The following is a 16761-nucleotide window of genomic DNA, read 5'->3' on the forward strand; positions in this document are numbered from 1 at the left end:
AAATATTTAAATTATATTTTGTAAAGAAGTCGTTAGACTAGTATAATACTGATAAGTCTTAACATTGACAAGAAATATGACTAGAATTCTGATCAAGAAATTCTGAACCTCCACCGTCTAGGTACGTGAAATCTATACTATTTCCGACATGCTTCACGATATGAGACTGCATTAAATTCCTTAAAATATAATTCTGGTCTGATGTATGTCTCAAGTTTGCCAACACCACACAGACTTATAGTTCCTCGTTTTACGCTGCCAGATTTCAGTTGTTTTATTGTAATACTATCACAAAACGGAATTGACTTTGTAATGTCTTTTCCATTGTAAACAAGGCGAAAGAAATAACTTGCACGATATTCTGAATTTTGAGCAACAGATGAATTGCGATACAGTTCCACTATCAAGCGAGAGGCATAATATGGAAGTTGATAATTTGGGACAGCAAGACTGTCAAGTAAATACTTGAGGGTTTTGTCATGGCCCGAGTAAATCACTACACGAGGCTTAGCGTCTCCAATCATTCCATCCATGGTTGCTATAATATTTTTCAACAAGCCATAAGACCTTAACTTTGCAGCCTTACGTTGTGCTGAAGTGCGCTTTTGTTTTCCTTCCCACTCTTCGTATGATATAAGACTTGTGACATCTTCCACTTTAACACACTTGTCATTATTACAGGGTAATGTTGCACCATGGCAAACATAAGAGAGAAGTGCATCTCGCATTACTAATGGATTCACAATATCTTCAGCTGATGGATTTGCCTTAATTAACGGGTTAATACTACGAACAAGATCAACTACACCAGGGTGCGATTTGCGGTAATCCTTACGTTCCTGGTCATATTTCTGATCAAAATAATCAGTCTTCTCACAGCGACAATCATTCTCACAAAAGCTAACTCCTTTTCCTTCATGCATGCGAATTTTCGAGATATCAAAATTTGGAATGAATGAATATAGAAATGCAAGAACACTCTGAAATGTGCGCCGATACTTTGTGCTATAAATAACTATATCATCTAGTTCTTGCTTGTTGCCCAAAAGATTGAATTCGTAGAAATATATCTCTTTCAGAATCTTTCCCAGCTGTAAATGCTGAAGAACACCCTGCGGAGTAAGATGTCCAATACCACATTTCGATGGCAATGGCAGTAATGGATACTTCATGAACGGACCAACAAAATTGATGTAGGAATTAGTCTTGGAAACATTCAGGATATCACTAACATATTTTTTATAAACTTGTGTGCCATAGCTCTTGTAGCCACAATTTATACTAGACAGATTTCTCACGTGTAGCAAGGGACCTCTGTCACCATGGCGGAGAACAATCATCACTCCGCTCAGTTCATATTGTGGAGGCAAGACACCTGTAAAGACACGCTTATTACAATATATCACAATCACATGCTTTACAATATCCACAATAGCATGTGCAAATTAACACTTTCGCGCTTTAGATTAGAGATAACTCGTCACCGTTTTTTCTTACGATTCCGCATAACAGCCTACTTTTCTAGTCCATCGAAAAAATATTTCTATAAATTCCATTTTTTAACCGAAATGGATGGGGATACTCTCAGATTTTTCTCCATGAAATTCCCGTTCTCCCTCACCGAACACATGGCATCAGGATCAGAAGCCTGAAGATGGTGGAGTGAAGAAAAAATGCTCAACTGTTGATCTTCAATCAACATAGACAAGGTAAGTACACCTATTTGGAATTTTTTATCATCTATAAGAAGTTATATTATATACGTTTTGTAGAGAATTTATTTGCGAATTTTTTGGTACCAGAATGAATATTATATCACATAAACTTCTATGAGTAAAAAAAAAAAAACACAAAGTATGTTTGGGGGTGTGGCGGGTGCGGCTCTGGGTGTGGCGGGCGTGTGGCAGTGGGTTCCCTTTAGCCGTTGATATATCCAACACGTGGGAAATATTTGTATGTGTTATGTATATGTCTGTGTAGGGAATTTTACTGCGATCACTGTCATACAAATTATAAAATGTTTCAACAAGTATAAACATGACAAACATCAAACGAACGAAAACAATGCGTTCGTTTCTGCCGCGAACGCATACTGAGCGACGTGGTTCTATATTTGGCGCTTCTCTTACACATGCTTTGTACAAATGTTATACATTTCATCTTATAGAAAATTTTATTGCGAACACATTGGTATAAAAAAGAAATACGTACATGGAAAAGTAGGGTCAGGAAACGTATAAATGTATAAACTTTCCAAGCATGATTTCCCCCCTGTGTTTTCGCCAGTGCGCTCGCGGTTAACTACTCTCCACTTCACACACTCTTGCGGGTGGGCAATTACCTATATTAAACATTCATATGCATATGTCCGTGTAGAGAATTTTATTGCGATTCCAATGATACCAAAATTAGCGATGTAGGACAACTGTAGGCTTCGCAACCATTAAGAGAGTGGAAACATTTTGTTGCTGTTTGGCGCTCTCGGCGAGTGATCTGCATAGTTTTTTATTTGGTGTTGATACTCCTTATGCTTGGGCGGCATTTTATAGGTATGCTCTTATAGACAATTTCATTGCGAACACAGTGATACCAAATTTAAATACGTGCGCCTTCAATTATTGTCAGGACAGTCAAAAGAGTGTACACTTTTTCGGTCTTACCGCGTAGGTGCGCGAAGTGCCGAAAGCATCTGGGGTATTGTTTTTTTTGAGCGCCGAGAGCGCGAAAGTGTTAACTTGCTTCAAAGTTCAATAGCAACAACACAACACATTTCATTATAAAAGCTAATTAACCTTTACTTTCTTATGAAAGAACAAATTACTGTACAGTACACTAAAAAATTCTAATGTTTATATGTTATATGCTAGCTCTAAAAGTAAAAACAAAGTAAATGAAACTGCTATGTTGATCTCTTCATGGTGTGGTAGCTGTGGGATAAAGGACAAAGAATAAAAATTTAAATACTTTACTATGACAAAAAATTACTTTAATAATTTGCAGAAAATAAAAATAGTTCCTCTATGACTTGGCTGAAAACATCGTGCAAAAATGAAAAGCAAACAAACAAACAATATACAGTGGAACCTCTATTAACGAGTTTAATCCGTTCTGGCACCGAGCTCGTTACCTGGAAAACTCGTCTTTGGAAACAAATTTCCCCATTTAAAATAAAGGAAATAAATTTAATCCGTTCCACTCCCAAAAACATCCATACTTGTATGACTTTTTTTTATGTAAATATAATACTGCACATGTAAATATAAAGGTTTTGTTGTAGTGTTTTAATATTTACTTTACCTTATGAAGAGTAGTTGCTGGCTTGAGGGAGACAATGGAGAGGTGGGAAGGAGGAGAGGGGTTATGGTGTGGAAGGAGAATCCACCTCTGAGTCAGGCGGACTCTCTCTTCTTGGGAATTTCACCCAAATTTCATTTCAAATGTCACACAAGGATGCGTTAGACCAGCACCAAATAAAAAACTATGTTGATTACACTCGTTGTGTCAACAATATAATAGTCTTGCCCCGAAGATACAATACAATGCCGTTTTCTCAAATAGGCAATGTGGTTATTAAAGAAAACGGAAATTTCATGGCAAACTTGTATACAATCCCCAAGTCGATCGGATAAGAATTGAATTTTATAGAAATATTTGCTCAAATGACGCTTGAGCGCGGTGTTTGGGTGCATTCAAGAGAAAAAAAGTGTGTTACGTTCAAGCGACATATACCTGCGAAAGTGATAACACTTTCATAAAGTGTTATCACAAAGTGATAAATTAATTAAACATTTTCACACACCGGGTTGTCACTGCTTTATCAGCGCAGCTTTTCCAAGAATGCGTTCACCTTTTCAAACATTCCAAACACTTCCCTGATCTCAGTTTAAGAGGCAGCATCCTCCCTTACCTCCTCATTCCCTTACTAATGGTGTAAATTGTTGATGAGGACCTGCCATACTTCCTTGTGAGATCAATCACACAGACACCACACTCATGCTTTGCTATAATTTCCTTCTTTAAATCCACAGTAATTGTGTCTTTCTTCCTCTTGACAACACTATCTTTAGCAAGTAGCTTCTTTGGAGACATCGTGTGTTACAAATTGTAGTCGCAAAACCACTAAAAACCCAAAGAAAAGCTCAAATAAATCCAGAGGAATGCTTGTCGTGTGAGATACAACAACAACACTGGTGTCGGAGGCGTCCGAGAATTTGCGAGAACCCGCAAGACGCTAGGAAGCGCCATGTGGTTTCACTCGTTAATAGAGGCGAGCTCGTCAATAGAGACAAATTTGCTGCGAGTGGCTTGCTCGTTACTGGAAAAACTCGTTAATAGAGCCACTCGTTAATAGAGGTTCCACTGTATATATATATATATATATATATATATATATATATATATATATAATTATATATATATACTTATATGTCGTACCTAGTAGCCAGAACGCACTTCTCGGCCTACTATGCAAGGCCCGATTTGCCTAATAAGCCAAGTTTTCATGAATTAATTGTATTTCGACTACCTAACTTTTTCGGCTACCTAACCTAACCTATAAAGATAGGTTAGGTTAGGTTAGGTAGGGTTGGTTAGGTTAGGACATATATCTACGTTAATTTTAACTCCAATAAAAAAAATTAACCTCATACATAATGAAATGGGTAGCTTTATCATTTCATAAGAAAAATTTTTGAGAAAATATATTAATTCAGGAAAACTTGGCTTATTAGGCAAATCGGGCCTTGCATAGTAGGCCGAGAAGTGCGTTCTGGCTACTAGGTACGACATATATATATATATATATATATATATTTTGTGACGATAATCTCTTTCAAGAGATTGAGCCTGCTCTTCCCTACATAATTACGTCAAAATACAAGATACAGTACTATATACAAGATACGTTCACCAAGTATTGCCAAACGTTTTGCCCAGAGAGCAAATCGTACCCCAACACCTGGCCACCGCCGTAACCAGCTAACTGCTCATCCTCTGCCTGCCTGTTGCTGATTGGCTGGTGTCCCGGCGCACCTGCCCTCCGCCACCACCACAAGTCGACGTCTGGGCTGCAGTGCGCCAGTCTCGTCAGAATATCTCAGTGCTCCATGCAGTTGACATCTCTCGCTGGTAGACTAAGCCTTGGCTTTCGTGTACTAAGGGAGGTGGCAGCTCGAAGCCAGTATTCCAGCACTCATATTTTATTTTGCTATCACTGTAACTTACTTGTCTTAGCGTAACTTTCATTTGCCAGTGATTATTCATGTTATTTTGTTTGTTGACTTGTCCTGCATATTTTTATGAGATTACCTTTATTCATGTCTTGTTTTCTAGAGTAATTAAAATTTCATTGTTTATATACTTGTGTTTTGTGTGTCTTCCCATTACCTTACCACAGACGAAAAGACCAACTTTTCTCTTTTTTTTTTGTCATGTGACGAGGCCCTGCCCCTAGCTTTTGAAACAGCCAAACACCAACGCTTTACCGTCACAATATATATATATATATATATATATATATATATATATATATATATATATATATATATATATATATATATATATATATATATATTATATGCACACATATATATATATAATATGTTGTAACTAGTAGCCAGAACACACTTCTCGGCCTACTATGCAAGACCTGATTTCCCTAATAAGCCAAGTTTTCTTGAATTTATATATTTTTCTAAATTTTTTCTTATGAAATGATAAAGGTATCCATTTGTCACCAAAACCAATACAACACAGGCAACATGGAAAAAAAAAGTGGTCATCTCTTTCAATGTATACCATAACATAAAAAAAAAGTGTCCGAAGATTAGCGACTTTACCCTAGTGTTTGGATAAACTCATTTACTACTTCACTTAAATATTAATTGCAACCTAATACAAAATATCAGATCCTACAGTAAAATATTAACCTTCCTGATGTCTCTGTATGCGGTCTGGTGGGTTGCACTGGTGTCGTAGTTTTTTACTGCGGGGCTTCTCTTGCTGTACAGAAGTCTGGAAAGGCTGCGACCCGCTATTCACTTGAAGAGGAGGAGGAGCAGGGTGAGAAGAGTCTGTTTCCACTCTCCAGTATGACACTGGAAATTGATAAAAAGCAAGATATGGCTTCATTACGTGAGGATGATCAAGGAAGGTATACATGGATTGGTATACCTCATGTTATGGTGGAGGTGGGGTCCCTTGATTGTTTCAAGCGAGGGTTGGACATGTATATGAGTGGGAATGGGTTGGTTATAACTAGGAGCTGCCTCATATGGGCCAATAAGCCTTCTGCACTCACCTTGTTCTTATGTTATAAACAGGGTGGTTAAATGAGTACACAGGGGTGTAATAGCTGCATAGTTTATAATGAGCCCAGGCTGGTGTAATGAATACACTGCATTACAAGTTGATATAATGAGCACAGGCTAGTGTAATAAATACAATACAGGTGGGTATAATGAGCACAGACTGATGTAAGGACATTCCTTCAGGGATGAAATTTTTCTAGTGTTCTTTTATATTTCTGGGCTACAAACTCCATCTAATTTGTTTCTCTATTAGATCATTCTACCAAGGGACTTCTTGTAGGAAGGTCCTGGTCTCCTACACTGTAGTCACCCCATCTGTGATTCATAATTCATTCCTTAATCTGGACACTTCCCTCATCTATATCCAATATTCAACAAATTAATGCAGTGGTCAGTAACAATCAATGGTCTCTCGAATTCTATCTCTTCAATGTTCGCCATGTTCTGGGCAAACACAGGGTCTTATGTGCACCAGGAGTGTGCATAAATATCAACTACAACATATGGGAAACTGGCAAACATATGAACATTAAAAACCAAAACATGAACTCTTTCAAGAACATTTATACAGCCTCTACCAAATCAATTCTAGAAAATGTAGCACCAACATGGAATCTGCATCTTGTGAAGCAATCCCAGAAGTTAATGAACAAACTAGAGTGTACTGCAAAAGAGGGATGAATAGGAGTGAGAGACTAGATCCGCATCATGTGTTATTATGCTGAGCATTTCATCTCCAGTTGTATATGACTGGAACGTAACATTGGCTGCCGAGGCATTTATCCACGGTGATATTTAGAATTTTATGATATTAGAAATTTTAACCAGCTAGTCTGAAGTTGTTTTGAGTTGATTATGCACTGGTAAAATTTTCATCCATATTGGCAGAATCATTCAGTAGCTAGAGCAAAAACACTTATAGATGCACATATATGAATAAAGTGTTTTTGTAATTCTATATCACAACAATCAAAATAATGATTTTCATTAAAATCTCAAGATCAGTTTCTTTAAAATACTGCAGTAATGAAGAACATTATTTTGGTTTAAAACAATTGTTTAATGTTTTGAATATTTCAAAACATGTCAGACAATACTGTATATCAAAATCTCAGTGTGTAACCCCATCATAACAGCAATGTTGTACATCTTTACCGAGTACACATGTCCTTGGGAAGTAGTCTGCATGTGCTGCATCACCATAGCCGGAGGAAAACAATGCGAGTTACATTTTCAATGGAGAAGGAATAAGCATTTTTGTTATTGGCCGGTTGGAATGACTGGACCCATTGTTAATAAATAGAGATAACTGTAACAGTAGATCCTCATGTGTCTCTCCTTCAAATATGTAAAAAATTACAATAGAGTAGTAATCAGTCTTCCTACCTGCAGTTTTTGTACCTGCAAAGATTATATGATACAGGTACCAAAATTATTTCAGCTAAAAAAGTTCTCCAATATTTTTACATTAAATTTGCAAGTACTATAGTATTATAATATAAATACAGTACTTACAAAACAGCAGTATTATTCCCAGCCAGCCTAGGATGAGAATGTAGCATCGAAGCACTTTGAATTTCTTATGCCATCGCATGTTGTATCCACTAAATGACACTGCAATTACCAGATAAACCTGGGTATTAGTTTAAACCACTTTCTAGGGAAGTACATACACAATAGACACAAATCCTCTCAAAACTTTGAAAATATCAGAGTTTGTCTGCCTACAAAAAATTCAATGAAAAATGCACGTATACAGAGGAGACATAGTTGTGACATGAAATATTTTTAGGTTTCAACAGGAAGGACAAAGAAGGGCTGTTTGAAAAGGCTGGAACCAAAATAAGGGACATACAGTAATTGGAAAGTGAACACGTGAGTACATTTTTATACCTTCTTACAATATACCCGTAAACATTTTTAAAATTTTGCTAGAAATTACCTTCTGAAAATTATATGTTAGCTTAAGGATCTGCCTGAAATGCTATGCGTGCTAGTGGCTTTACAAGAAAGTAAAACTTCAATGCTCTGTACTCTCATTAACACTTTCGCCCGGGCATGAAGCAGCATTGCGTCATCTGTTTACTGTCGGTAATTCCGGGGATGACGCAGCATTGCGTCATCCACTTTAAATAATCGCCAAAAATCAGGTTTTTATTCGATTTTTTGGGGACTGGTTTTAAAATGCGCGCCGATGTCTTCCCATTTTCTTTGTTGAGCCTCGTGGCCCTCAGGCGGCTTGGCACATGCCGTGGGCCCATTGTTTTCGCTCCACTGTTGTGACCAATGTCGCCTCCCCTCGCCTCTCAAACGTGTGAACATTTTGGCTATTTTCCGTGGCTATATTTCTTACTGCGGCTTTAGAAACTATCTACGCTTACTCCACGATGGATAGTGATCATGAACAAGACCCTTCCAGGAAGAAAATTGCGAAAGAAAGGCTTGAAAAGGGCGGGAATTGGGAGTGTAGCTGGAAGGCGTCTGAGCGCTCAGTCCCGGCTAACGCGTGGCCCGTCTTCAACTCGTCGGCAGTTGGAGCGTGACCAGGTTTTTTATTTTATATGCTAATGTCCCTCTAGAGAATTCTATTGCGAACCCATTGAGACCAAAATGAAAGACCTAGGACAAAAATTGAGGTGACCAGAGTGAAAATAGTGAAAACATTATATCGCGTTAGCGCGCTCCTGGGTAACTCGTTCGCACTTTCTCTGTTTGCTGCGGGTAATTAGCCGGACTTTTGGAGTTTATATGCATTTAGTGCTGTAGAGAATTCTATTGCGAACACAATGATACCAAATTTAATCTCGTAGGACAAGAATTAAGGTGACAAAGTTGAAGAGAGTATACACTTTTCAGAATTTACGCACGCTCCCGTGACACCCTGGGTCCCATATCGCACAGTTGAGGGGTGGCGCGCGAGGTACGCCAAAGTGTTAACCAAATGTACCTTCCTGTATACATATAAATAAATAAATAAATAAATAAATAAATGAAAGAGCAAGATTAAAATAAAATACAGAAATTTCTTCACTGTATAGATGGTGAGAAACATAATAGGAGAGAAAGTAGGATACTGCAGAGAAGCGCACTCCATACCGTACATGGCTTCAAGTGACAATATGATAAAGCTCATTCGATTATTGAATCACACACAAAACCAAATGCTAAACAATGAACATGAATAGGATAAGTTTAGAGTAGGGAAAGACCTGGGTAAATAATGGTTTGGAAAAAAGGTATATTTTTCCATACTATTATTCATGTTGATTCATGGAACAAATTACTGGATAATGTCAACATGGGATCACTGTATTATTTTTTTAAGTAATAGTTTAGATACATCTGAATGAGTTTGAGTGGATTTAAATAGGATCCAACTGTAAAAGCCAATAGGATTTCTGCTGTATTTTTTATTGTTATACAGTATTCTTATGTTGAATTACTGGTTAAGAGCTGGGGTCAAGCTCATTGCCAATAAAAGTAATTAAATGACAACAATAAGGTCAATACAGAATACTGGAACACACAATAAAGCAGATTGTACATGCTTAATTTTAAACAGATTTTATCAGTAACATGTAAGATATAACAAGGATAGGTTTAGAAAATATACTTGGATAAATGGTAGGCCTAGTAGGCATATGAACCAATGATAAGAATGAAGAATGTTCGTATGGTGATAGAGCAGCTGGTGCTGAGGCCACCCAATGGTGGGAAGCTTCTGGGTTGTAGCGAGATGTTGGCTTACAGATATACAGTACAGTACTCTACTATAAAACTCGACTGGACAAAAATTACGAAGAAAGCTTAATTCTCGAGTACTGTGTAAGATATATTTAGTGCCTTGGCATTCATTCTTACCATGCCTCTATAATCAAAGCAAAGGGAAGCAATTCATGTACAGTATAAATACTAAACAAAACTCAAAGAACATATAGGCCAAATTAAAATTAATTTACTGTAGAGTAATTGTAAGCCACCTACATTAGTCCAACATGAAAAATGTGATGGAAAGAGTCTATATACCAGATGGGTTGCCAGAATTAGTCAAATGACTAAATTTAGGGCTTTTAAGCATTAGAAATATCATTGGACTACACTTTTCATTCTGACCCATCTAGCCTCTGGGTCATCTTCAATGATCCATTCAACTTACAGTATGATATGCAAGCCAAGACAACATTGTTATATACTGTAACTGACAAAACTGTCACTGAGATACTTACAATAAATGTGAAATATTATGCTATATGAATTTCCAAAATACATGAAATCCAGCATATTATTGTCAACAGAGGCTGCTTTAAATGATGGGGTTAATCTCTATCAAAATGATTATTCAGTTTGGTAGGGTTGTTCCGTCACTAGGAACACACATTACACATATGGTGTGAATACTGTATTCATCAAGTAACCAATAAAAGAAGTTTTTAGCCTTAAAAACACAGAGACTAATCACATACATGTCATAGCTCCCCACCAGTTCGATAGGGCTGCTTCAGTACAATGCCCACATTACATATATACTCACTAGTTTACAAATAAAATCTTCAGCTTTACTAAACTACAGAACTCTTTGGGAGCTCAATTATAGGCCCAGTCAGTTGCCACTTGAAACTTTTCTGTAATTTCTTCAAGTAATTACATACTATGGCCTAAATCTTGAAGATACAGTGCTGTTCTTAAATAGCTTGTCAATGATACTGTGGCCTTAATGAAATGCGTTATTTCTTACATTACCTTTCCTTCTATAAAATGTCATGAGAACTACTTACAAGAGCAACTCGAGTCTACACTGACAGGTTTTTGTGATTTTTTTTTTTGCAAAGCCGTCATACCTCCACCAAGATGATGGGGTGGCTCTGCCTCTGGTTGACCTTGGCTCTCACTGCCTCTCAATATAAATCACTACTAACATATGTCTAAAAATATTTTTTGCTTCATTAATAACTGAAGTATGTTCAATACTTATCATTTTAAGATAAGATTAAGGTGCAGTTTAGAGTGAGGCAGTAGTACCATTTTTAGATTCAATTTTATGTTGATGGCAAACGGTCAATTAAAACGTGTCAAATGCCCAACAAAATAGTTGCAAATGCCCAACAAAACAGTGCCAAACACCCACAAAAAAAAAAAGCCAAATGCCAAATAAAACATTGGAGCATTTGGATTTTCCTTTGTTGGGCATTTGGCACTTTTTTGCTGGCATTTTGGATTTTTTTGGGTCATTTTGGATTTTTCTGTTGGGCATTTTGGATTTTTTGTTGGGCATTTTGTATGTTTTTTGTTGTGCATTTTGAAATGTTTTGGTGGGCATTTTGAAATGTTTTGTTGGGCATTTGCCACTTTTCTGTTGGGCCTTTGCCACTTTTTTGTTGGGCATTTGCCACTTTTCTGTCAGGCATTTGCCCCTTTTTATTTTGTTGAAATTATTGTTGGAAGTTTAGCATATTTTTTTTTTGGCTATTTGGCACTTTTTGTCAACATGTTTTAGATTTTCGTTGATCATTTGCCACTTTTTTGTTGGGTGCTTGCCACTTTTCTAATTGACATTTGCCTCTTTTTTGGGGGGAGGAGGGGGGTCTTTACCATGTTTTGTTGGGCATTTTAAAATGTTTTGTTAGGCATTTTAAATTTTTTTGTTGGGAGTTTTGAATTTTTTTGTTGGGCGTTTGCCACTTTTTTTTTGTTGGGTGTTTACCATTGTTTTGTTGGGACTTTTCTGCTGGGCGTTGGCCACTTTTTTGTTGGGCATTGGCCAATTTTCTGTTGGGCATTTGACCTTTTTCTGTTGGGCATTTGCCATTTTACTGTTGGGTGTTTGCCACTTTTTTGTTGGCCATTTGCCACTTTTCTGTCGGGTGTTTGGCACTCTTTTTGTTGGGCATTTGCCACTTTTCTGTCGGGTGTTTGCCACTTTTCTGTCGGGTGTTTGCCACTTTTTTTGTTGGGCATTTGCCACTTTTCTGTTGGGTGTTTGCCACTTTTTTGTTGGGCATTTGCCACTTTTTTTTTTTTTGGGGGGGGGGGAGGCATTTGCCACATTTTTTGTTGGGAGCTTAAAGATTATTGTTGGACGTTTAGCATTTTTTGTTGGCCGTTTATAACTTTTTGGTTGGTACTTGGCATTTTTTTTGTTAACATGTTTTAGAGTTTCGTTGGCCGTTTGTCCCTTTTTGTTGGGCGTTTGCCACTTTTTTGTTGGCCATTCTAACTAGGCCAAGTAGTGCAGTTCTGGCTACTAGGTACAACATAAGTATCCACAGAGGAAGACTGAAATGAAAATTCCAAAGTGTTCATGAATCAACATTAAAGAATACAGACAGAGAAGACATGAGGTTTGGGATTAAATAACCTGTACACCCAAGTAGATTAAGAACCATGAACAAAACATGCTGTATATGTACACTCAATAACGGAAGTGACATGATCAAATGGAGATAGGCTAACCATACAATTATTCTTTACATAAACTTAATGGATAGGGCTAGAGTATTTAAATCTAATAGAAATGTCTCCACATTTTTTATTAGAAAGAAATAATCTAGCCCCATCCATTAAGTTGACAACAGAAATTGAACAAGACAATGCCTTACCATTCTAAGATGTGTTGTTATCAATGTGAAAATAATTTTTGTGTGTTCTGCATGTAGAAAGCCAACAAATGTTGGGTCTTATGTACACTTTTACTCCTCTCATCATCAAAGAGTAAAACAAGCTGTATTTTTGTTAATGTTGGTGAGGGCTATAAGGACATCTAGTCGTAAGTTTATAGAAAATGAAATTACAGTAGTGATATTTTATTTTAATATATATATATATATATATATACATACACACACACACACATATATCTGTGTACACACACACAGTATATAATTTTTTTTAATTTCAGTGCTTGTCACAGCCCCTATTTTCATGGATATGCCCCCTGATAAAACAACATTGTATTAATTATTTGTACCTGCAGAATCAAACTATTAGCTCTTGGATCCCACCTTTCTAACCGATCTATTTTTGTCCTCCATGATGTCTACATATATTTCTAACACGTACACACACAACCCCAGGAAGCAACCCATAGCAGCTGTCTAACTCCCAGGTACCTATTTACTGCTGGATGAACAGTATGGCATTCAGTGCCATACTCTAAAATATAATTTGTTAATTGCTTAACTTCCAAGTCCCCCAATTATTGTTACGTGCAGTCAAAGAACGGTGCCCAGTCGTGCCATTGGGCCCAGGGGATATAACCCAGTCGTTCTTCCTCAGGGAAAGGGCGGGGATAGTTGCTCCCCACCAGTGCTATGGTCACCCAATATCCCCACCTCACACAGACATGGGGATACCAGTGAGCTACCCTCCACTACCACACTTTGTCAAATATTAAAATAGCTCCCATCCGCGTGGGAATGAATTACTTACAAGGCCATTAGGGCGAAAAAATCATTGATAACTAACCATACAATTTCCTCGGCTGGAAATAAATATCTAATATTTTGAAGAAATGGAATAAGAACAGCTTTTCCTTGGTTTTGGGTTATGAAACTGCTTGCTATGCTAATAGGCTCTTTTTCTTATGACAAAGGTGGTAAAACAGAGCTCACCAGACTGTGGTGGGTGTTGTTGTCGCGGGTGTTCTCCTCCTTCGACCAGTTATGTTGACATTTTGTCACACTATATCCAGGTTATATTCCCTGAGCAATATTTATTATAGTGGAGGGCAGGTTTAATAATATAATGATTTCTGGATTATTATATATTCATAAACAAATATCCTGCAGTAAATTATTATCAAAGAAGTCCGAAAAAATTTACAAAATTGGAAATGTTATAAATTGTATTCAATGGGAGTATAGTGGAGCATATGTGATGGGTCTGTCGCGCCACATACAAGCCCAGCCTGGCAGCCTCTGCCCGGGTAAAGCTTTATTACTATCTCCGTTATCCAGGCACAATACTTCAGGGTATTCCTGAAGCCTCAGGAACCCTCGTGGGTTCAGTAGTACACCGGGTTGCAATCCTTTTACCATGTCGTGGCCTAGTTGTCTGGGGCGAATACCCTGAGCATAGGTGTCCTCATCGCTCCTACAGATATAACATAATAGAACACGAAACAATGGATATAAATTGGATAAGTTAAGATTTAGGAAAGTATGTGGTGATTCGGTAACAGGGGTTGTTGATTTGTGCGCTCAAGAGTCTTATTTCTTTGAAAATTGGTGGGCAATTTGGGGAAAATATGACCAATCGCCTTTTCACCAATTTTCATTTTTTCTGTATAAAAAAGTCTTAATTTAAAGCTCCAAATATGTGCAATCACCCTGAATTCCACTGAAAAATAATGGTCAAGAGTAATTTTTCAAATATTCATCGTATTTTGAAAACAGCAGGTGAATTTGGGTAATATATGACAAATCGCCGTTTTCACTTATTTGCATATTTTCAGTATAAAATGACGTAATTAAAAACTTAAAATATGTGGAATCATCCTGAATTACGCTATAAAATAACAATCAAGAGTTATATATTTTCAATATTTATCGTATTTTAAAAACTGAAGGTGGATTTGGGTAAAATATAACTAATCGCAGTTTTTTAAATCTGCAGCAGATTGTTGAAGAAAAGAACTTTGGAGTCAGAATCCATCATTCACTAAAAGTTGCAAAAGTGGGAGTGGCAGTAAAAAAAAAAAACCTACCAAACCCTAGGAATAAGCAAGCGTACTTTAACTTAAGGTCCACTTAAGTGGTAAGTCCACTACGGGCTCACCATAGCTTGTGCTACTTGGAAATTTTTGTTACCAGTAGCTGAATCTTAAACAAAGATAGTTTTTCAACTGTATCAATCTCTAGTGCGGCCCCACCTGCATTATTGCATCCAAGCATGGAGACCCCGGACTCATCTTCAAAATATTAAGTTGCTATATTATGTTGGATTAGGGCATGGCTATACCAAAGGAAACAGAGAGTTAGTATAAATGGGGTTAAGTCAGAGTGGGAAAATGTTGTAAGTGGAGTGCCTCAAGGCTCTGTCTTGGGACCTCTGTTGTTTATAGTATATATAAATGATTTAGATTCAGGTTTGAGTAGCAACATTTGCAAATTTGCCGATGATACAAAAATCAGTAGGGAAATTAACACAGAAGAAGACTCACTATCACTACAAGTTGATCTAAATAGGGGTTTAAAACGGTCAAAAGATTGGCAGATGCAGTTTAGTGCTGATAAATGTAAAGTTCTGAGGCTAGGTAATGATGATAGAGTTAGAAAATACGAGCTAGATTTCAAGCTTCGATTTCAACGGTTTCAAGCTCGATAACTCACAATGAAAACAGGACTTTTTCACCCACAGGGTTATATAATCCCATGGAACAGCCTACCCGTCGATGCAGTACTTGCTAAAAAAAAAACTGCTGAATTTTAAAATCCAGCTCGATAAAATTATCAGGACAAATAGGGAGACATTTAACAAGCCGCTGGTTTCCTGTCCTTACCGTGGCCACTAGATAGTGGCTCTCGGGTAAATTAAGGTAAATATTACACTATAAAAGAACGTAAATATTCTTTATATATAAATATATAGGTTGGTGAGTAAGATATTATAATTAATAATAACATTTTAAGTATCGTAAGAAACGTGTAGATCATAATTTGCATGAAATGTGCGCCGTTCTAAGGGTAGAATTGTAGACTAGACCTAGGTAGATAAGGAATGGTAGATAGTATATGGACAATAAGGACGCGTGAAGATATGTATGAAGAGGATAGAGTTCTATTCAGCCGGACTCGATCTCTTCCCTTAAGAGCCTCGACTCCCTCCGGTGAGGGTCCCTGCGCGGAGGTTAATTCTCCCAAACTTCCCGTTATTACCAACCTATCCAATTCTATCCTCAGTAATTACAAGACGGTAATAATAGCGATAGCCCCTTTCCATAGGTCAAAATGGCAAGCATATGAGAATAACCTTCACGTGGTCCGTGGGAAGTGTTACCCATTAGGGCGCTGGCTATTGGCTCAAATTTGGCGGGAGATTCACTCTGGACCAATCACAAGCGCGATACTCCGGGAGGCCGCGGGTGGCGACCAATCACAACCCAGGTTTACTCTCGTCCTCCCATGCCAGCCTCCATGTTGAATGTTTAGGTTGTGGTGAGGGAGAGTTCAAGATGGTTTCTCTGGTGAATATATGATACAAGCGGCTGCAAGATGTCCTCGTCCTCACAGGTGAGGCGCGGGGGGGTGGTGGAGGGGGTGTGAGGGGCAGGAGAGGTGTGAGTGAGGGGGTATGAGGTGTGTGAGGAGGGGGCTGCTGCCCCCCCCCCCTCACACACCGCCCGGTACATATACACTCACACATACACACCGCCCTTCTATACTCCTCGCCGCTTGGCAACACACTTTAACACTGGGCTCGTTACCCTCTCTTTACATGCAGGTATGTGGCGCGTCAC

At 37.8% G+C, this 16761-nt stretch overlaps 2 protein-coding genes across 5 annotated transcripts in view; one reads left to right on the plus strand and one right to left on the minus strand.

Moving 5' to 3' along the window:
- On the minus strand, positions 1-16452 carry LOC123745590 (2-phosphoxylose phosphatase 1). Of its 3 annotated transcripts, none has more exons than XM_069312083.1 (4): positions 16275-16452; positions 7824-7922; positions 5928-6095; positions 1-1375 (listed from the first exon to the last, which is right to left on the minus strand). In XM_069312083.1, the coding sequence occupies exons 1-4, from the start codon at positions 16303-16305 to the stop codon at positions 138-140; spliced, it is 1536 nt and encodes a 511-aa protein (XP_069168184.1). In that variant the 5' UTR covers positions 16306-16452; the 3' UTR covers positions 1-137. The 3 variants fall into 3 exon arrangements, with proteins under 3 accessions (XP_069168184.1, XP_045582239.2, XP_045582240.2); XM_045726283.2 differs by lacking the exon at positions 16275-16452 and adding an exon at positions 13916-13993; XM_045726284.2 differs by lacking the exon at positions 16275-16452 and adding an exon at positions 13770-13910.
- LOC123745591 (uncharacterized) overlaps positions 16399-16761 on the plus strand; it is a 17975-nt gene continuing 17612 nt past the window's right edge. Inside the window, exon 1 of one of the 2 annotated variants that reach the window (XM_069312082.1) lies at positions 16399-16534. In XM_069312082.1, the coding sequence (XP_069168183.1) occupies positions 16517-16534 (18 nt within the window). In that variant the 5' untranslated portion in view covers positions 16399-16516. Of the gene's footprint in view, positions 16535-16596; positions 16746-16761 lie in introns of those variants that run through there. The other variant, XM_069312081.1, reaches the window with a different exon arrangement.

Source organism: Procambarus clarkii, chromosome 71 (assembly GCF_040958095.1).
Source record: "Procambarus clarkii isolate CNS0578487 chromosome 71, FALCON_Pclarkii_2.0, whole genome shotgun sequence".
In the NCBI taxonomy this organism is placed as follows: Eukaryota; Metazoa; Arthropoda; class Malacostraca; order Decapoda; family Cambaridae; genus Procambarus; species Procambarus clarkii.